This window comes from Scyliorhinus torazame, chromosome 4 (genome assembly GCF_047496885.1).
Source record: "Scyliorhinus torazame isolate Kashiwa2021f chromosome 4, sScyTor2.1, whole genome shotgun sequence".
Classification (NCBI taxonomy): Eukaryota; Metazoa; Chordata; class Chondrichthyes; order Carcharhiniformes; family Scyliorhinidae; genus Scyliorhinus; species Scyliorhinus torazame.
This window is the reverse complement of record NC_092710.1, coordinates 358701372-358724555: the sequence shown is the minus strand read 5'-3', so window position 1 is coordinate 358724555 and position 23184 is coordinate 358701372. Positions and strand designations below refer to the sequence as shown.

The following is a 23184-nucleotide window of genomic DNA, read 5'->3' as shown; positions in this document are numbered from 1 at the left end:
CTCGGTATAAATACAAATAGAAAATAAAGTACACGGGAGCTGCCTGTTCAATCTGGGATTCCAGGCGGGATTCCCGTTCTTCCAGCTGTGGTTCCGCCTGACCTACCAGGTCACATCCTGCCCGGGCGCACTGCGTTCCCGCTTCTGCTGTACTCCCTATCCTGACTCACTGTACTCCCTATCCTGACTCACTGTACTCCCTATCCTGACTCACCGTACTCCCTATCCTGACTCACTGTACTCCCTATCCTGACTCACTGTACTCCCTATCCTGACTCACCGTACTCCCTATCCTGACTCACTGTACTCCCTATCCTGACTCACCGTACTCCCTGTCCTGACTCACCGTACTCCCTATCCTGACTCACCGTACTCCCTATCCTGACTCACTGTACTCCCTATCCTGACTCACCGTACTCCCTACCCTGACTCACCGTACTCCCTGTCCTGACTCACCGTACTCCCTATCCTGACTCACCGTACTCCCTGTCCTGACTCACCGTACTCCCTATCCTGACTCACCGTACTCCCTATCCTGACTCACTGTACTCCCTATCCTGACTCACCGTACTCCCTATCCTGACTCACTGTACTCCCTACCCTGACTCACTGTACTCCCTATCCTGACTCACTGTACTCCCTATCCTGACTCACTGTACTCCCTATCCTGACTCACTGTACTCCCTATCCTGACTCACTGTACTCCCTATCCTGACTCACCGTACTCCCTATCCTGACTCACTGTACTCCCTATCCTGACTCACTGTACTCCCTGTCCTGACTCACTGTACTCCCTATCCTGACTCACCGTACTCCCTGTCCTGACTCACTGTACTCCCTATCCTGACTCACCGTACTCCCTATCCTGACTCACTGTACTCCCTGTCCTGACTCACCGTACTCCCTATCCTGACTCACTGTACTCCCTGGCCTGACTCACCGTACTCCCTGTCCTGACTCACTGTACTCCCTATCCTGACTCACTGTACTCCCTATCCTGACTCACCGTACTCCCTATCCTGACTCACTGTACTCCCTGTCCTGACTCACTGTACTCCCTGTCCTGACTCACTGTACTCCCTACCCTGACTCACTATACTCCCTATCCTGACTCACTGTACTCCCTATCCTGACTCACTGTACTCCCTATCCTGACTCACTGTACTCCCTGTCCTGACTCACCGTACTCCCTGTCCTGACTCACCGTACTCCCTGTCCTGACTCACCGTACTCCCTATCCTGACTCACTGTACTCCCTATCCTGACTCACCGTACTCCCTATCCTGACTCATCGTACTCCCTATCCTGACTCACTGTACTCCCTATCCTGACTCACTGTACTCCCTGTCCTGACTCACCGTACTCCCTATCCTGACTCACTGTACTCTCTATCCTGACTCACTGTACTCCCTATCCTGACTCACCGTACTCTCTATCCTGACTCACTGTACTCCCTATCCTGACTCACTGTACTCCCTATCCTGACTCACTGTACTCCCTATCCTGACTCACTGTACTCTCTATCCTGACTCACCGTACTCCCTATCCTGACTCACCGTACTCCCTATCCTGACTCACCGTACTCCCTATCCTGACTCACTGTACTCCCTATCCTGACTCACCGTACTCCCTATCCTGACTCACCGTACTCCCTATCCTGACTCACCGTACTCCCTGTCCTGACTCACCGTACTCTCTATCCTGACTCACCGTACTCCCTGTCCTGACTCACCGTACTCCCTATCCTGACTCACCGTACTCCCTATCCTGACTCACTGTACTCCCTATCCTGACTCACCGTACTCCCTATCCTGACTCACTGTACTCCCTATCCTGACTCACCGTACTCCCTGTCCTGACTCACTGTACTCTCTATCCTGACTCACCGTACTCCCTATCCTGACTCACTGTACTCTCTATCCTGACTCACCGTACTCCCTATCCTGACTCACCGTACTCCCTATCCTGACTCACCGTACTCCCTATCCTGACTCACTGTACTCCCTATCCTGACTCACCGTACTCCCTATCCTGACTCACTGTACTCCCTATCCTGACTCACCGTACTCTCTATCCTGACTCACCGTACTCCCTATCCTGACTCACCGTACTCCCTATCCTGACTCACTGTACTCTCTATCCTGACTCACTGTACTCCCTATCCTGACTCACCGTACTCTCTATCCTGACTCACTGTACTCCCTATCCTGACTCACCGTACTCCCTATCCTGACTCACTGTACTCCCTATCCTGACTCACTGTACTCCCTATCCTGACTCACTGTACTCCCTATCCTGACTCACCGTACTCTCTATCCTGACTCACTGTACTCCCTATCCTGACTCACCGTACTCCCTATCCTGACTCACCGTACTCCCTATCCTGACTCACCGTACTCCCTATCCTGACTCACTGTACTCCCTATCCTGACTCACTGTACTCCCTATCCTGACTCACTGTACTCCCTATCCTGACTCACTGTACTCCCTGTCCTGACTCACTGTACTCCCTATCCTGACTCACTGTACTCCCTGTCCTGACTCACTGTACTCCCTATCCTGACTCACCGTACTCCCTATCCTGACTCACCGTACTCCCTATCCTGACTCACCGTACTCCCTATCCTGACTCACTGTACTCCCTGTCCTGACTCACTGTACTCCCTGTCCTGACTCACTGTACTCCCTATCCTGACTCACTGTACTCCCTATCCTGACTCACTGTACTCCCTATCCTGACTCACCGTACTCTCTATCCTGACTCACTGTACTCCCTATCCTGACTCACTGTACTCCCTATCCTGACTCACCGTACTCCCTATCCTGACTCACTGTACTCCCTATCCTGACTCACTGTACTCCCTATCCTGACTCACCGTACTCCCTATCCTGACTCACCGTACTCCCTATCCTGACTCACTGTACTCCCTATCCTGACTCACCGTACTCCCTATCCTGACTCACTGTACTCCCTATCCTGACTCACTGTACTCCCTATCCTGACTCACCGTACTCCCTATCCTGACTCACTGTACTCCCTATCCTGACTCACTGTACTCCCTATCCTGACTCACCGTACTCCCTATCCTGACTCACCGTACTCCCTATCCTGACTCACTGTACTCCCTATCCTGACTCACCGTACTCCCTATCCTGACTCACTGTACTCCCTGTCCTGACTCACTGTACTCCCTATCCTGACTCACTGTACTCCCTATCCTGACTCACCGTACTCCCTATCCTGACTCACTGTACTCCCTGTCCTGACTCACCGTACTCCCTATCCTGACTCACTGTACTCCCTATCCTGACTCACTGTACTCCCTGTCCTGACTCACTGTACTCCCTATCCTGACTCACTGTACTCTCTATCCTGACTCACCGTACTCCCTATCCTGACTCACTGTACTCCCTGTCCTGACTCACTGTACTCCCTATCCTGACTCACTGTACTCCCTATCCTGACTCACTGTACTCCCTATCCTGACTCACTGTACTCCCTGTCCTGACTCACTGTACTCCCTATCCTGACTCACTGTACTCCCTATCCTGACTCACTGTACTCCCTATCCTGACTCACTGTACTCCCTATCCTGACTCACTGTACTCCCTATCCTGACTCACTGTACTCCCTATCCTGACTCACCGTACTCCCTATCCTGACTCACCGTACTCCCTATCCTGACTCACTGTACTCTCTATCCTGACTCACTGTACTCCCTATCCTGACTCACTGTACTCCCTATCCTGACTCACTGTACTCCCTACCCTGACTCACTGTACTCCCTATCCTGACTCACTGCACTCCCTGTCCTGACTCACTGTACTCCCTATCCTGACTCACTGTACTCCCTATCCTGACTCACTGTACTCCCTATCCTGACTCACTGTACTCCCTATCCTGACTCACCGTACTCCCTATCCTGACTCACCGTACTCTCTATCCTGACTCACCGTACTCTCTATCCTGACTCACCGTACTCCCTATCCTGACTCACCGTACTCCCTATCCTGACTCACTGTACTCCCTATCCTGACTCACTGTACTCCCTATCCTGACTCACCGTACTCTCTATCCTGACTCACTGTACTCCCTATCCTGACTCACTGTACTCCCTGTCCTGACTCACCGTACTCTCTATCCTGACTCACCGTACTCCCTATCCTGACTCACTGTACTCCCTATCCTGACTCACTGTACTCCCTGTCCTGACTCACTGTACTCCCTATCCTGACTCACTGTACTCCCTATCCTGACTCACTGTACTCCCTATCCTGACTCACTGTACTCTCTATCCTGACTCACCGTACTCCCTATCCTGACTCACTGTACTCCCTATCCTGACTCACTGTACTCCCTGTCCTGACTCACTGTACTCCCTGTCCTGACTCACTGTACTCCCTATCCTGACTCACTGTACTCCCTATCCTGACTCACTGTACTCCCTATCCTGACTCACTGTACTCCCTATCCTGACTCACTGTACTCCCTATCCTGACTCACTGTACTCCCTATCCTGACTCACCGTACTCCCTATCCTGACTCACCGTACTCCCTATCCTGACTCACTGTATTCCCTGTCCTGACTCACCGTACTCCCTATCCTGACTCACCGTACTCCCTGTCCTGACTCACTGTACTCCCTATCCTGACTCACCGTACTCCCTATCCTGACTCACTGTACTCCCTATCCTGACTCACCGTACTCCCTATCCTGACTCACCGTACTCCCTATCCTGACTCACTGTACTCCCTATCCTGACTCACCGTACTCCCTATCCTGACTCACCGTACTCCCTATCCTGACTCACTGTACTCCCTATCCTGACTCACTGTACTCTCTATCCTGACTCACCGTACTCTCTATCCTGACTCACCGTACTCCCTATCCTGACTCACTGTACTCCCTACCCTGACTCACTGTACTCCCTATCCTGACTCACTGTACTCCCTATCCTGACTCACTGTACTCTCTATCCTGACTCACCGTACTCTCTATCCTGACTCACCGTACTCCCTATCCTGACTCACTGTACTCCCTACCCTGACTCACCGTACTCCCTATCCTGACTCACTGTACTCCCTATCCTGACTCACCGTACTCCCTATCCTGACTCACCGTACTCCCTATCCTGACTCACCGTACTCCCTATCCTGACTCACTGTACTCCCTATCCTGACTCACTGTACTCTCTATCCTGACTCACCGTACTCTCTATCCTGACTCACTGTACTCCCTATCCTGACTCACTGTACTCCCTATCCTGACTCACTGTACTCTCTATCCTGACTCACCGTACTCTCTATCCTGACTCACCGTACTCTCTATCCTGACTCACTGTACTCCCTATCCTGACTCACCGTACTCCCTATCCTGACTCACTGTACTCCCTATCCTGACTCACCGTACTCCCTATCCTGACTCACCGTACTCCCTATCCTGACTCACTGTACTCCCTATCCTGACTCACTGTACTCCCTATCCTGACTCACTGTACTCCCTATCCTGACTCACCGTACTCCCTATCCTGACTCACTGTACTCCCTATCCTGACTCACCGTACTCCCTATCCTGACTCACTGTCTCTCTATCCTGACTCACTGTACTCTCTATCCTGACTCACCGTACTCGCTGTCCTGACTCACCGTACTCCCTATCCTGACTCACCGTACTCCCTATCCTGACTCACTGTACTCCCTATCCTGACTCACTGTACTCCCTATCCTGACTCACTGTACTCCCTATCCTGACTCACTGTACTCCCTATCCTGACTCACTGTACTCCCTATCCTGACTCACTGTACTCCCTATCCTGACTCACTGTACTCCCTATCCTGACTCACTGTACTCCCTATCCTGACTCACTGTACTCCCTATCCTGACTCACTGTACTCTCTATCCTGACTCACCGTACTCCCTGTCCTGACTCACCGTACTCCCTATCCTGACTCACTGTACTCCCTATCCTGACTCACTGTACTCCCTATCCTGACTCACTGTACTCCCTATCCTGACTCACCGTACTCCCTATCCTGACTCACCGTACTCCCTATCCTGACTCACTGTACTCCCTATCCTGACTCACCGTACTCCCTGTCCTGACTCACCGTACTCCCTGTCCTGACTCACTGTACTCCCTATCCTGACTCACTGTACTCCCTATCCTGACTCACCGTACTCCCTATCCTGACTCACTGTACTCCCTATCCTGACTCACTGTACTCCCTATCCTGACTCACTGTACTCCCTATCCTGACTCACCGTACTCCCTATCCTGACTCACTGTACTCCCTATCCTGACTCACTGTACTCCCTATCCTGACTCACTGTACTCCCTATCCTGACTCACTGTACTCCCTATCCTGACTCACTGTACTCCCTATCCTGACTCACTGTACTCCCTATCCTGACTCACTGTACTCCCTATCCTGACTCACTGTACTCCCTATCCTGACTCACTGTACTCCCTATCCTGACTCACTGTACTCCCTATCCTGACTCACTGTACTCCCTGTCCTGACTCACCGTACTCCCTATCCTGACTCACTGTACTCCCTATCCTGACTCACTGTACTCCCTATCCTGACTCACTGTACTCCCTATCCTGACTCACTGTACTCCCTGTCCTGACTCACCGTACTCCCTATCCTGACTCACCGTACTCCCTATCCTGACTCACTGTACTCCCTATCCTGACTCACTGTACTCCCTATCCTGACTCACTGTACTCCCTATCCTGACTCACTGTACTCCCTATCCTGACTCACTGTACTCCCTATCCTGACTCACCGTTCTCCCTATCCTGACTCACTGACCTGTTGGCTTCTTTCCCTGCAGGTGGCCGGTGCTGTACCTGAGAGTGAAGTCTGTGTCAGGGGAGGGAGAGTCAGACCTGGCTGCTGGGTTCCTCGCGGACACTGATCACACGTCCCTCTACCTGGTATGTACCGTGGTTTAACCACGCTTTCAGCACGATGCAGAGATCAGCGCACACACAGTTACTCAGACCGCAGATCACATTGCCATTGGCTGGCCCGCTCCTCGTTGACGTTGACTGTGGGGCCTGGATTTCTGCTCCGTGTCCTGAGGTGAATGCACAGGCCCATTGTCCAGCTGCCACTCTCTGGACCGATGGGCAGGATGTCCCACAAAGTAGTGGGATCTGAAGTACAGGATTTGCTTCCTTGTCCCTCGTTGTCACCCCGTGGCCTCATCATTGAGAACTCAAAGTGTGATGAGGTTCCGACGGACAAGCTGCCATCATTTTGAACGACATCTGGCTAGCTGCACCCAGCTATTAATGGTGATGTTGTTCCCTTCAAGCTGCGCTTCAGAGTAACTGTGTCGCCTTTTTTTATCCCCTCCCGAGGCGCTGGCTGTTGGAAAAAAAAAGGACCCGAAAATTTTCATGCAATGTGGGCGTCCCTGGTTAGTTTATTGCCCGTCCCTAATTGTCCTTCAGAAGGTGGGGGTGAACTGCTTTCTTGAACAGCGGCAATCCTTGAGGTGTAGGTACACCCACTGTGCTGTTAGGGAGGGAGTTCCAGGATGTTGCCCCAGCGACAGTGAAGGAACGGCGATATATTTCCCAGTCAGGGTGGTGAGTGACTGGGAGGGGAACCTCCAGGTGGTGGGGTTCCCAGGTATCTGCTGCTCTCGTCCTAGAGGGTAGAGATCGAGGGTTTGGAAGGTGCTGTCTAAGGAACCTTGGTGAGGTACTGCAGTGCATCCTGTAGATGGTGCACACGGCTGTCACTGTGTGTCGGTGGTGGAGGGTTTGAATGTGGGGTGGAGGGGGGGAGGAAGGGAGGGGGGGTGGGGGAGGGAGGGGGAGGGGGGAGGGGGGAGGGGGGGAGGGGAGGGGAGGGGAGGGGGAGGGGGAGGGGGGAGGAGGGGGAGAGGGGGAGAGGGGAGGGGGAGGGGAGGGGAGGGGGGAGGGGGGGGGGGGTGCATAGGTCCCTAAAATGCCAGGACACGGGGATTACACTGCAGCTTTACAAAACCCTGGTTACACCCCAGAGTGGGGCTGGTTTAGCTCACTGGGCTAAATCGCTGGCTTTGAAAGCAGACCACGGCAGGCCAGCAGCACGGTTCGATTCCCGTAACAGCCTCCCCGAACAGGCGCCGGAATGTGGCGACTAGGGGCTTTTCACAGTAACTTCATTTGAAGCCTACTCGTGACAATAAGTGATTTTCATTTTCATTTCACTCAGAGTCACTGTTAGCAATTCTGGCTCCCACACCTTAGGAAGGATATTTTAGCCTTGGAGGGTGTGCAAAAATCATTCCTGGATTTCAGGGGATCAGTTACGAAGGAGATTACTCAAATTAGATCTGTTTTCACTAGAATATAAAAGGGTTTTTTTGGGGAAACATTTTATTGAGGTATTTTTTGGTATTATAACAACGACACAATAAACAATGTACATGAAACTATAAACATAGTGCAAAAGCCGTCTCCCTCCCTTACAGGTCCCACCTTTATTAACCCCCTACTCGAAGCTAAACTACCCCCCCCCCCCGCCCTTCTGCTGACGATTAATTCTCCGCGAAGAAGTCGACGAACGGTTGCCACCTCCGGGTGAACCCTAACAGTGACCCTCTCAAGGCGAACTTGATTTTCTCCAAACAGAGAAAGCTAGCCATGTCCGATAGCCAGGTCTCCGACTTCGGGGCTTTGAGTCCCTCCAAGCCAATAGTATCTGTCTCCAGGCTACCAGGGAAGCAAAGGCTAGAACGTCTGCCTCTTTCTCCTTCTGGATTCCCGGGTCTTCCGACACCCCGAAAATATCCACCTCTGGACTCAGCGCCACCCTTGTTTTTAACACCGTGGACATGACATCTACAAACCCCTGCCAGAATCCCCTAAGCTTCGGACATGCCCAGAATATGTGGACATGGTTCACTGGTCCTCCCGCACATTTTACACACCTGTCTTCCACACCAAAGAATCTGCTCATCCGGGCACTGTCATGTGAGCCCGGTGAACGACCTAGAATTGTATCAGGCTGAGCCTGGCACATGTTGCGGACGCGTTGACTCTACTCAATGCATCCGCCCATAGACCATCCTCTATCTCTCCTCCCAGCTCCTCCTCCCACTTGCGCTTCAGCTCCTCGGTCTGCGTCTCCTCTGACCCCATAAGTTCCTTATAAATGTCCGAGACGTTCCCTACCTACCCTCTGGAAACTACCCTGTCCTGAATCCCCCTTAGCGGTAGGAGCGGGAAGGTTGACACCTGTTTACGTAGGAAGTCCCGCACCTGCAGGTACCTGAATTTGTTTCCCCTCGCCAACCCAAACTTCTCCTCCAGCGCCCTCATACTCGGAAAGCTCCCCTCTATAAACATATCCCCCATTCTCTCAATCCCTGCTCTCCGCCATATCTGGAACCCCCCATCCATACTTCCCGGGGCAAACCGGTGATTATTACAGATTGGGGACCAGACCGATGCTCCCACATGCCTCCTCCATTGCCCCCAGACTCTCAGGGCCGACACCACCTTGGGGCTGGTGGAATACCGCGCCGGCAGGAACGGCAGAGGCGCAGTTACCAATGCCCCCAAACTGGTGCCCTTACATGAAGCCGCCTCCATACGCTCCCATGCCGACCCCTCCCCCACTTCCCGATCATGGCTATATTCGCCGCCCAGTAATGGTTACTAAAATGTGGCAGCGCCAGCCTGCCCTCTCCCCGACTCCGCTCAAGCATTACCTTCCTTACCCACGGGGTCTTGCCCGCCCAAACGAAGCCAGTGATCACTTTGTTGACCCGTTTAAAAAAGGACCGCGGAATAAAGATGGGGAGACATTGAAACACGAACAGGAATATTGGGAGGACCGTCATCTTCACCGTCTGCACCCTCCCAGCTAATGACAACGGGAGCACGTTCCATCTCCGAAAATCGTCCTTCATTTGGTCTACCAGCCGGGCCAGATTTAATTTATGCAGCCGGTCCCATTCCCGCGCCACTTGAATGCCTAGGTACCTAAAGCTTCCCCCTACTAATCTAAACGGCAGCTCCCCCAATCGTCTCTCCTGTCCCCTCGCCTGGACCGCAAACACCTCACTTTTCCCCATATTTAGCTTATACCCCGAAAACCGGCCAAATTCTTCTAGAATCCTCATGATTTCTTCCATCCCCTCTATTGGGTCCGATACATACAGAAGCAGGTCGTCTGCATCGAGCGAAACCCTTGTCTCCACCTCCCCGGACCAGCCCCTTCCTGCCCCTTGAGGCTCTCGGAGCAATTGCCAACGGCTCTATAGCCAGCGCGAACAACAGTGGGGAGAGGGGGCACCCCGGTCTCGTCCCCTGGTGCAGTCTAAAATAGTCCGATGTTGTCCTATTCGTCCGTACGCTTGCCACAGGAGCCTGATGCAGCAACCTGGCCCAGTCAATAAAGCCCCGCCCAAATCCGAACCGTCTCAGCACCTCCCACAGATAATCCCATTCTACCTGATCAAAAGCCTTCTCTGCATCCATTGCGATCACTACCTCCACTTCCCTACCTTCCGGGACCATCATGATAGAATGTAAAAGGTTAAGGGGTGATCTGATCAAAGTCTTCAAGACATTAAACAAGGTAGATAAAGATAAACTCTTTCCACTGGCTGGAGATTCTATAACTAGGCGGCATTGTCTAAACATTAGAGCCAGACCATTCAGGAGAGATGTTGGGAAGAACGTCTTCACTGAAAGGGTGAGAGGGGTTTGGAATTCTCTCCCACAAACAACAATTGATGCTCAATAAGTTGTTAATTTTAAATGAGAGGTAGATTTCTGTTGAGCAAAGATATTGAGGGATTTGGGCCAAAAGCAGGTATATGGAGTTTGGTCAAAGATCAACCATGAGCTCAGTGAATGGCGGGACAGGCTCGAGGGGCTGAATGGCCTATTCCTGTTCCTATGAGGTGAGTTAGGCACCATAGGATTCCTAGCCTTTGACCTGCCCTGGTAGCCACATCGATACATACATCAATACATGGAAGATAGGAGCAGGAGGTGGCCTTTTGGCCCTTCGAGCCTGCCCCGCCATTCATCACCATCATGGCTGATCATCCAACTCAATAGCCGAATCCTGCTTTCTCCCCATAGCCTTCGGTCCCATTCTCCCCGAGTGCTAGATCCAGCCGCCTCTTGAATATATTCAACGTTTTAGCATCAACTACTTCCTGTGGTGATGAATTCCACAGGCTCACCACTCTTTGTGTGAAGAAATGTCTCCTTATCTCGGTCCGAAATGATTTACCCTGAATCCTCAGACAGTGACCCCTGGTTCTGGACACACCCACCATCGGGAACATCCTTCCTGCATCGACCCTGCCCAGTCCTGTTAGAATTTTATAGTCTCTCTGAGATCCCCCCTCATTCTTCTGAACTCCAGCGAGAACAATCCCAACCGAGTCAATCTCTCTTCATACGTCAGTCCCGCCATCCCTGGAATCAGTCTGGTAAACCTTCGCTGCACTCCCTCGAGAGCAAGAACATCCTTCCTCAGAGAAGGAGACCAAAACTGCCCACAATACTCCAGGTGTGGCCTCACCAAGGTCCTGTATAATTGCAGCAAGACATCCCTGCTTCTATACTCGAAACCTCTCGCAATGAAGGCCAACGTACCATTAGCCTTCTTTACCGCCTGCTGCACCTGCAGCTTTCCTTCAGCGACTGGTGCACAAGGACACCCAGGTCCCGCTGCACACTCCCCTCTCCCAATTTACAACCGTTCAGGTAGTAAGGTGCCTTCCTGTTTTTGCTTCCAAAGTGAATCACCTCACACTTATCCAAATTATACTGCATCTGCCATTGGTTTGCCCACTCGCCCAACCTGTCCAGATCTTGCTGCAGGATCCCTGCATCCTCGTCACAATTCACCCTCCCACCCAACTTGGTATCATCTGCAAACTTTGAGATGTTACATTTTGTTCCCTCATCCAAATCATTAATATATATTGTATTAATATGGCGAGTCCAGTTCAGTTTCTGATCAATGGTAACCCCCAGGATGTTGATTGTGGGGATGCAGCGATGGAAATGCCAGTGAATGTCAAGGGTGAAAGTTTGATTCTCTCTTGTAGGAGATGATCATTGTCTGGCACTTGTGTGGCGCGAATGTAACTTGCCCCTTGTCAGCCCCGAGCCTGGATATTGTCCGGGTCTTGCTGCATTTGGACAGGGACTGATTCATTATCTGAGGAGTGGCGAATGGTGCTGAACATTGTGCAGTCACCCGCAAACATCCCCACTTCTGACCTTATGATGGAAGGCTGGTCATTGGTGAAGCAGCTGGAGATGGCTGGGCCGAGGACACTACCCTGAGGAACCCCCGCAGTGATGTCCTGGAGCTGAGATGATTGACCTCCAACCACCACAACCATCTTCCTTTGTGCCGGGTATGACTCCCCCAGCGGAGAGCTTTCCCCCTGATTCCCATTGGCTCCAGTTTAGCTCGGGCTCCGTGATGCCACACTCGGTCAAACGCTGCCTTGATGTCGAGGGCAGTCACTCCCACCCCACCTCTGGCATTCAGCTCTCTTGTCCATGTTTGAACCAAGGCTGTAATGAGGTCAGGAGCTGAGTGACCCTGGGCGGAACCCAAACTGAGCGTCCGTGAGCAGGTTATTGCTGAGTAAGTGCCGCTGGATAGCTCTGTTGATGACTCCTCCCGTCACTGTGCTGATGATGGAGAGGAGACTGATTGGGCGGTAATTGGCTGAGTGTCTGCTAATATTTTGGTATCTCTTCCAGGACGGTTGTGGTAACAGTTATGTCCCCTGTGCTGTTCCATCCAATGCTCATCAATTCTGGGACAGCACATCTCCTCCTGGCCTGAGCAACACGGTGGACACACTGAGTAACATCCTGCAGCCCTATCTGCACACTGGGTTAGTATTCGGATATACTCACCTTTACTCTGTATCTAACCCCGTGCTGTACCTGTCCTGGGAGTGTTTGATGGGGACAGTGTAGAGGGAGCTTTACTCTGTATCTAACCCCGTGCTGTACCTGTCCTGGGAGTGTTTGATGGGGACAGTGTAGAGGGAGCTTTACTCTGTATCTAACCCCGTGCTGTACCTGTCCTGGGAGTGTTTGATGGGGACAGTGTAGAGGGAGCTTTACTCTGTATCTAACCCCGTGCTGTACCTGTGCTGGGAGTGTTTGATGGGGACAGTGTAGAGGGAGCTTTACTCTGTATCTAACCCCGTGCTGTACCTGTCCTGGGAGTGTTTGATGGGGACGGTGTAGAGGGAGCTTTACTCTGTATCTAACACCGTGCCGTACCTGTCCTGGGGGTGTTTGATGGGGACAGTGTAGAGGGAGCTTTACTCTGTATCTAACCCCGAGCTGTACCTGTCCTGGGAGTGTTTGATGGCGACAGTGTAGAGGGAGCTTTACTCTGTATCTAACCCCGTGCTGTACCTGCCCTGGGAGTGTTTGATTGGGACAGTGTAGAGGGAGCTTTACCCTGTATCTAACCCCATGCTGTACCTGTCCTGGGAGTGTTTGATGGGGACAGTGTAGAGGGAGCTTCACTCTGTATCTAACCCCATGCTGTACCTGTCCTGGGAGTGTTTGATGGGGACAGTGTAGAGGGAGCTTTACTCTGTATCTAACCCCGTGCTGTACCTGTCCTGGGGGTGTTTGATGGGGACAATGTCGAGGGAGCTTTACTCTGTATCTAACCCTGTGCTGTACCTGTCGTGGGAGTGTTTGAGGGGGACAGTGTAGAACGAGCTTTACTCTGTATCTAACCCCGCGCTGTACCTGTCCTGGGAGTGTTTGAGGGGGACAGTGTAGAACGAGCTTTACTCTGTATCTAACCCCGTGCTGTACCTGTCCTGGGAGTGTTTGATGGGAACAGTGTAGAGGGAGCTTTACTCTGTACCTAACCCCGCGCTGTACCTGTCCTGGGAGTGTTTGAGGGGGACAGTGTAGAACGAGCTTTACTCTGTATCTAACCCTATGTTGTACCTGTCCTGTTTGATGGGGACAGTGTAGAGGGAGCTTTACTCTGTATCTAACCCCGCGCTGTACCTGTCCTGGGAGTGTTTGAGGAGGACAATGCTTACATTGTGCCCTCAATATTCTTCTGTATGTCCTCCCAGGCCTCCCATCCTAGACGGACCATGCACCGTCCTGTTATGGGGTCCCAGTGGTGCTGGGAAGACAACCGTACTCCAAGCAACCTGCTCGAGGCTGAACCTTCATCTGGTAAAGGTTAGTGAACTGCCTGGAAATAGTGTGGGTCATGGATTCTGTGTCCGTGCTGACTCTGCATTTCCCCGGGGACTGTGTGTGTGTGTCTGTACTGACTCTGCATTTCCCCAGGACTGTGTGTGTCTGTACTGACTCTGCATTTCCCCGGGGACTGTGTGTGTCTCTGTACTGAATCTGCATTTCCCCAGGACTGTGTGTGTGCGTCTGAACAGACTCTGCATTTCCCCAGGGACTGTGTGTGTCTCTGTACTGACTCTGCATTTCCCTGGGGACTGTGTGTGTGTGTCTGTACTGACTCTGCATTTCCCCAGGGACTGTGTGTGTGTCTCTGTACTGAATCTGCATTTCCCCAGGACTGTGTGTGTGCGTCTGAACAGACTCTGCATTTCCCCAGGGACTGTGTGTGTCTGTACTGACTCTGCATTTCCCTGGGGACTGTGTGTGTGTGTCTGTACTGACTCTGCATTTCCCCAGGACTGTGTGTGTCTGTACTGACTCTGCATTTCCCCAGGGACTGTCTGTGTGTCTCTGTACTGACTCTGCATTTCCCCAGGGACTGTGTGTGGCTCTGTACTGACTCTGCATTTCCCCAGGACTGTGTGTGTCTCTGTACTGACTCTGCATTTCCCCAGGGACTGTGTGTGTGTGTCTCTGTACTGACTCTGCATTTCCCCAGGGACTGTGTGTGTGTCTCTGTACTGACTCTGCATTTCCCCAGGGACTGTGTGTGTGTCTCTGTACTGACTCTGCATTTCCCCAGGGACTGTGTGTGTGTCTGTACTGACTCTGCATTTCCCCAGGGACTGTGTGTGTGTCTCTGTACTGACTCTGCATTTCCCCAGGGAATGTGTGTGTGTCTCTGTACTGACTCTGCATTTCCCCAGGGACTGTGTGTGTGTCTGTACTGACTCTGCATTTCCCCAGGACTGAGTGTGTGTCTCTGTACTGACTCCGCATTACCCCAGGGACTGTGTGTGTCTCTGTACTGACTCTGCATTTCCCCAGGACTGTGTGTTTGTCTCTGTACTGACTCTGCATTTCCCCAGGACTGTGTGTGTCTCTGTACTGACTCTGCATTTGCCCAGGGACTGTGTGTGTGTCTGTACTGACTCTGCATTTCCCCAGGACTGTGTGTGTGTCTGTACTGACTCTGCATTTCCCCAGAGACTGTGTGTGTGTCTCTGTACTGACGCTGCATTTCCCCAGGACTGTGTGTGTCTCTGTACTGACTCTGCATTTGCCCAGGGACTGTGTGTGTGTCTCTGTACTGACTCTGCATTTCCCCAGGGACTGTGTGTGTGTGTCTGTACTGACTCTGCATTTCCCCAGGCACTGTGTGTGTCTCTGTACTGACTCTGCATTTCCCCAGGGACTGTGTGTGTGTCTGTACTGACTCTGCATTTCCCCAGGGACTGTGTGTGTGTCTCTGTACTGACTCTGCATTTCCCCAGGGACTGTGTGTGTGTGTCTGTACTGACTCTGCATTTCCCCAGGACTGTGTGTGTCTCTGTACTGACTCTGCATTTCCCCATGGACTGTGTGTGTGTCTGTACTGACTCTGCATTTCCCCAGGGACTGTGTTTGTGTCTCTGTACTGACTCTGCATTTCCCCAGGACTGTGTGTGTCTGTACTGACTCTGCATTTCCCCAGGACTGTGTGTGTGTCTCTGTACTGACTCTGCATTTCCCCAGGACTGTGTGTGTCTCTGTACTGACTCTGCATTTCCCCGGGGACTGTGTGTGTGTCTATACTGACTCTGCATTTCCCCAGGGACTGTGTGTGTGTCTGTACTGACTCTGTATTTCCCCAGGACTGAGTGTGTGTCTCTGTACTGACTCCGCATTACCCCAGGGACTGTGTGTGTCTCTGTACTGACTCTGCATTTCCCCAGGACTGTGTGTTTGTCTCTGTACTGACTCTGCATTTCCCCAGGACTGTGTGTGTCTCTGTACTGACTCTGCATTTGCCCAGGGACTGTGTGTGTGTCTGTACTGACTCTGCATTTCCCCAGGACTGTGTGTGTGTCTGTACTGACTCTGCATTTCCCCAGGGACTGTGTGTGTGTCTCTGTACTGACTCTGCATTTCCCCAGGACTGTGTGTGTCTCTGTACTGACTCTGCATTTGCCCAGGGACTGTGTGTGTGTCTCTGTACTGACTCTGCATTTCCCCAGGGACTGTGTGTGTGTGTCTGTACTGACTCTGCATTTCCCCAGGCACTGTGTGTGTCTCTGTACTGACTCTGCATTTCCCCAGGGACTGTGTGTGTGTCTGTACTGACTCTGCATTTCCCCAGGGACTGTGTGTGTGTCTCTGTACTGACTCTGCATTTCCCCAGGGACTGTGTGTGTGTGTCTGTACTGACTCTGCATTTCCCCAGGACTGTGTGTGTCTCTGTACTGACTCTGCATTTCCCCGGGGACTGTGTGTGTGTCTGTACTGACTCTGCATTTCCCCAGGGACTGTGTGTGTGTGTCTCTGTACTGACTCTGCATTTCCCCGGGGACTGTGTGTGTGTCTGTACTGACTCTGCATTTCCCCAGGGACTGTGTGTGTGTCTCTGTACTCACTCTGCATTTCCCCAGGACTGTGTGTGTCTCTGTACTGACTCTGCATTTCCCCAGGACTGTGTGTGTGTCTCTGTACTGACTCTGCATTTCCCCAGGACTGTGTGTGTCTCTGTACTGACTCTGCATTTCCCCAGGGACTGTGTGTGTGTCTCTGTACTGACTCTGCATTTCCCCAGGACTGTGTGTGTGTGTCTGTACTGACTCTGCATTTCCCCAGGACTGTGTGTGTGTCTCTGTACTGACTCTGCATTTCCCCGGGGACTGTGTGTGTCTCTGTACTGACTCTGCATTTCCCCAGGGACTGTGTGTGTGTCTCTGTACTGACTCTGCATTTCCCCAGGACTGTGTGTGTCTCTGTACTGACTCTGCATTTCCCCAGGGACTGTGTGTGTCTCTGTACTGACTCTGCATTTCCCCAGGACTGTGTGTGTCTCTGTACTGACTCTGCATTTCCCCAGGACTGTGTGTGTGTCTCTGTACTGACTCTGCATTTCCCCGGGGACTGTGTGTGTGTCTCTGTACTGACTCTGCATTTCCCCAGGACTGTGTGTGTGTCTCTGTACTGACTTTGCATTTCCCCAGGGACTGTGTGTGTGTCTCTGTACTGACTCTGCATTTCCCCAGGACTGTGTGTGTGTCTCTGTACTGACTCTGCATTTCCCCAAGACTGTGTGTGTCTCTGTACTGACTCTGCATTTCCCCAGGGACTGTGTGTGTGTGTCTGTACTGACTCTGCATTTCCCCAGGACTGTGTGTGTGTCTGTACTGACTCTGCATTTCCCCAGGACTGTGTGTGTGTGTCTGTACTGACTCTGCATTTCCCCAGGACTGTGTGTGTGTCTCTGTACTGACTCTGCATTTCCCCAGGACTGTGTGTGTGTCTCTGTACTGACTTTGCATTTCCCCAGGGACTGTGTGTGTGCGTCTGAACAGACTCTGCATTTCCCCAGGGACTGTGTGTGTCTCTGTACTGACTCTGCATTTCCCTGGGGACTGTGTGTGTGTCTGTACTGACTCTGCATTTCCCCAGGACTGTGTGTGTGTCTCTGTACTGACTCTGCATTTCCCCAGGGAATGTGTGTGTCTCTGTACTGACTCTGCAATTCCCCAGGACTGAGTGTGTGTCTCTGTACTGACTCCGCATTACCCCAGGGACTATGTGTGTCTCTGTACTGACTCTGCATTTCCCCAGGACTGTGTGTGTGTCTCTGTACTGACTCTGCATTTCCCCAGGACTGTGTGTGTCTCTGTACTGACTCTGCATTTGCCCAGGGACTGTGTGTGTGTCTGTACTGACTCTGCATTTCCCCAGGACTGTGTGTGTGTCTGTACTGACTCTGCATTTCCCCAGGGACTGTGTGTGTGTCTCTGTACTGACTCTGCATTTCCCCAGGGACTGTGTGTGTGTGTCTGTACTGACTCTGCATTTCCCCAGGACTGTGTGTGTGTCTCTGTACTGACTCTGCATTTCCCCAGGGACTGTGTGTGTGTGTCTGTACTGACTCTGCATTTCCCCAGGGACTGTGTGTGTGTCTCTGTACTGACTCTGCATTTCCCCAGGGACTGTGTGTGTGTCTGTACTGACTCTGCATTTCCCCAGGACTGTGTGTGTGTGTCTGTACTGACTCTGCATTTCCCCAGGGACTGTGTGTGTGTCTGTACTGACTCTGCATTTCCCCAGGACTGTGTGTGTCTCTGTACTGACTCTGCATTTCCCCAGGGACTGTGTGTGTGTGTGTCTGTACTGACTCTGCATTTCCCCAGGGACTGTGTGTGTGTGTCTGTACTGACTCTGCATTTCCCCAGGGACTGTGTGTGTGTCTCTGTACTGACTCTGCATTTCCCCAGGGACTGTGTGTGTGTCTGTACTGACTCTGCATTTCCCCAGGACTGTGTGTGTGTGTCTGTACTGACTCTGCATTTCCCCAGGGACTGTGTGTGTGTCTGTACTGACTCTGCATTTCCCCAGGACTGTGTGTGTCTCTGTACTGACTCTGCATTTCCCCAGTGACTGTGTGTGTGTCTGTACTGACTCTGCATTTCCCCAGGGACTGTGTGTGTGTCTCTGTACTGACTCTGCATTTCCCCAGGGACTGTGTGTGTGCGTCTGAACAGACTCTGCATTTCCCCAGGGACTGTGTGTGTCTCTGTACTGACTCTGCATTTCCCCAGCGACTGTGTGTGTGCGTCTGAACAGACTCTGCATTTCCCCAGGGACTGTGTGTGTCTCTGTACTGACTTTGCATTTCCCCAGGGACTGTGTGTGTGTGTCTGTACTGACTCTGCATTTCCCCAGGGACTGTGTGTGTGTGTCTGTACTGACTCTGCATTTCCCCAGGGACTGTGTGTGTGTCTGTACTGACTCTGCATTTCCCCGGGGACTGTGTGTGTCTCTGTACTGACTCTGCATTTCCCCGGGGACCGTGTGTGTGTCTGTACTGACTCTGCATTTCCCCAGGGACTGTGTGTGTGTCTGTACTGACTCTGCATTTCCCCAGGGACTGTGTGTGTGTCTGTACTGACTCTGCATTTCCCCAGGCACTGTGTGTGTGTGTCTGTACGGACTCTGCATTTCCGCAGGGACTGTGTGTGTGTGTCTGTACTGACTCTGCATTTCCCCAGGACTGTGTGTGTGTCTCTGTACTGACTCTGCATTTCCCCGGGGACTGTGTGTGTGTCTGTACTGACTCTGCATTTCCCAGGGACTGTGTGTGTGTCTGTACTGACTCTGCATTTCCGCAGGACTGTGTGTGTGTCTGTACTGACTCTGCATTTCCCCAGGGACTGTGTGTGTGTGTCTGTACTGACTCTGCATTTCCCCAAGGACTGTGTGTGTGTCTGTACTGACTCTGCATTTCCCCAGGGACTGTGTGTGTGTCTCTGTACTGACTCTGCATTTCCCCGGGGACTGTGTGTGTGTCTGTACTGACTCTGCATTTCCCAGGGACTGTGTGTGTGTCTGTACTGACTCTGCATTTCCGCAGGACTGTGTGTGTGTCTGTACTGACTCTGCATTTCCCCAGGGACTGTGTGTGTGTGTCTCTGTACTGACTCTGCATTTCCCAGGGACTGTGTGTGTGTGTGTCTGTACTGACTCTGCATTTCCCCAGGACTGTGTGTGTGTCTGTACTGACTCTGCATTTCCCCAGGACTGTGTGTGTCTCTGTACTGACTCTGCATTTCCCCAGGGACTGTGTGTGTCTCTGTACTGACTCTGCATTTCCCCAGGACTGTGTGTGTGTGTCTGTACTGACTCTGCATTTCCCCAGGACTGTGTGTGTCTCTGTACTGACTCTGCATTTCCCCAGGGACTGTGTGTGTCTCTGTACTGACTCTGCATTTCCCCGGGGACTGTGTGTGTGTCTCTGTACTGACTCTGCATTTCCCCAGGACTGTGTGTGTCTCTGTACTGACTCTGCATTTCCCCAGGACTGTGTGTGTGTGTCTGTACTGACTCTGCATTTCCCCAGGGACTGTGTGTGTCTCTATACTGACTCTGCATTTCCCCAGGGACTGTGTGTGTGTGTCTGTACTGACTCTGCATTTCCCCAGGACTGTGTGTGTGTGTCTGTACTGACTCTGCATTTCCCCAGGACTGTGTGTGTCTCTGTACTGACTCTGCATTTCCCCAGGGACTGTGTGTGTGTCTCTGTACTGACTCTGCATTTCCCCAGGGACTGTGTGTGTGTGTCTGTACTGACTCTGCATTTCCCCAGGACTGTGTGTGTGTCTCTGTACTGACTCTGCATTTCCCCAGGACTGTGTGTGTCTCTGTACTGACTCTGCATTTCCCCAGGACTGTGTGTGTGTGTCTGTACTGACTCTGCATTTCCCCAGGACTGTGTGTGTGTCTCTGTACTGACTCTGCATTTCCCCAGGGACTGTGTGTGTGTCTCTGTACTGACTCTGCATTTCCCCAGGACTGTGTGTGTCTGTACTGACTCTGCATTTCCCCAGGACTGTGTGTGTGTGTCTGTACTGACTCTGCATTTCCCCGGGGACTGTGTGTGTCTCTGTACTGACTCTGCATTTCCCCAGGGACTGTGTGTGCGTCTGTACTGACTCTGCATTTCCCCAGGGACTGTGTGTGTGTGTCTGTACTGACTCTGCATTTCCCCGGGGACTGTGTGTGTCTCTGTACTGACTCTGCATTTCCCCAGGGACTGTGTGTGCGTCTGTACTGACTCTGCATTTCCCCAGGGACTGTGTGTGTGTCTGTACTGACTGCATTTCCCCGGGGACTGTGTGTGTGTCTGTACTGACTCTGCATTTCCCCAGGGACTGTGTGTGTCTCTGTACTGACTCTGCATTTCCCCAGGGACTGTCTGTGTGTGTGTCTGTATTGACTCTGCATTTCCACAGGACTGTGTGTGTGTCTGTACTGACTCTGCATTTCCCCAGGGACTGTGTGTGTGTCTGTACTGACTCTGCATTTCCCCAGGACTGTGTGTGTGTCTGTACTGACTCTGCATTTCCCCAGGGACTGTGTGTGTGTCTGTACTGACTCTGCATTTCCCCAGGACTGTGTGTGTGTCTGTACTGACTCTGCATTTCCCCAGGGACTGTGTGTGTGTCTGTACTGACTCTGCATTTCCCCAGGACTGTGTGTGTGTCTCTGGACTGACTCTGCATTTCCCCAGGGACTGTGTGTGTGTGTGTGTACTGACTCTGCATTTCCCCAGGACTGTGTGTGTCTGTACTGACTCTGCATTTCCCCGGGGACTGTGTGTGTGTCTCTGTACTGACTCTGCATTTCCCCAGGGACTGTGTGTGTGTGTGTGTACTGACTCTGCATTTCCCAGGGACTGTGTGTGTGTGAGTCTGTACTGACTCTGCATTTCCCCAGGACTGTGTATGTGTGTCTGTACTGACTCTGCATTTCCCAGGGACTGTGTGTGTGTCTCTGTACTGACTCTGCATTTCCCCAGGGACTGTGTGTGCGTCTCTGTACTGACTCTGCATTTCCCCAGTGACTGTGTGTGTGTGTCTGTACTGACTCTGCATTTCCCCGGGGACTGTGTGTGTCTCTGTACTGACTCTGCATTTCCCCAGGGACTGTGTGTGTCTCTGTACTGACTCTGCATTTCCCCAGGGACTGTGTGTGTTTCTGTACTGACTGCATTTCCCCAGGTACTGTGTGTGTGTGTCTGTACTGACTCTGCATTTCCCCGGGGACTGTGTGTGTCTCTGTACTGACTCTGCATTTCCCCAGGGACTGTGTGTGTCTCTGTACTGACTCTGCATTTCCCCAGGGACTGTGTGTGTGTCTCTGTACTGACTCTGCATTTCCCCAGGACTGTGTGTGTGTGTCTGTACTGACTCTGCATTTCCCCAGGGACTGTGTGTGTGTGTCTGTACTGACTCTGCATTTCCCCAGGACTGTGTGTGTCTGTACTGACTCTGCATTTCCCCAGGACTGTGTGTGTGTGTCTGTACTGACTCTGCATTTCCCCGGGGACTGTGTGTGTCTCTGTACTGACTCTGCATTTCCCCAGGGACTGTGTGTGCGTCTGTACTGACTCTGCATTTCCCCAGGGACTGTGTGTGTGTGTCTGTACTGACTCTGCATTTCCCCGGGGACTGTGTGTGTCTCTGTACTGACTCTGCATTTCCCCAGGGACTGTGTGTGCGTCTGTACTGACTCTGCATTTCCCCAGGGACTGTGTGTGTGTCTGTACTGACTGCATTTCCCCGGGGACTGTGTGTGTGTCTGTACTGACTCTGCATTTCCCCAGGGACTGTGTGTGTCTCTGTACTGACTCTGCATTTCCCCAGGGACTGTCTGTGTGTGTGTCTGTATTGACTCTGCATTTCCACAGGACTGTGTGTGTGTCTGTACTGACTCTGCATTTCCCCAGGGACTGTGTGTGTGTCTGTACTGACTCTGCATTTCCCCAGGACTGTGTGTGTGTCTGTACTGACTCTGCATTTCCCCAGGGACTGTGTGTGTGTCTGTACTGACTCTGCATTTCCCCAGGACTGTGTGTGTGTCTGTACTGACTCTGCATTTCCCCAGGGACTGTGTGTGTGTCTGTACTGACTCTGCATTTCCCCAGGACTGTGTGTGTGTCTCTGGACTGACTCTGCATTTCCCCAGGGACTGTGTGTGTGTGTGTGTACTGACTCTGCATTTCCCCAGGACTGTGTGTGTCTGTACTGACTCTGCATTTCCCCGGGGACTGTGTGTGTGTCTCTGTACTGACTCTGCATTTCCCCAGGGACTGTGTGTGTGTGTGTGTACTGACTCTGCATTTCCCAGGGACTGTGTGTGTGTGAGTCTGTACTGACTCTGCATTTCCCCAGGACTGTGTATGTGTGTCTGTACTGACTCTGCATTTCCCAGGGACTGTGTGTGTGTCTCTGTACTGACTCTGCATTTCCCCAGGGACTGTGT

At 52.2% G+C, this 23184-nt stretch overlaps 1 protein-coding gene across 1 annotated transcript in view; it reads left to right on the top strand.

Moving 5' to 3' along the window:
- The window catches only part of pex6 (peroxisomal biogenesis factor 6), a gene marked incomplete at its 5' end in the record, with an annotated part of 335015 nt that overhangs the window by 28329 nt on the left and 283502 nt on the right, over positions 1-23184 (top strand). Inside the window, 3 exons of the mRNA XM_072500606.1 lie at positions 6840-6942; positions 12751-12887; positions 14109-14220. Of these exons, the coding sequence (XP_072356707.1) occupies positions 6840-6942; positions 12751-12887; positions 14109-14220 (352 nt within the window). The remainder of the gene's footprint in view (positions 1-6839; positions 6943-12750; positions 12888-14108; positions 14221-23184) is intronic.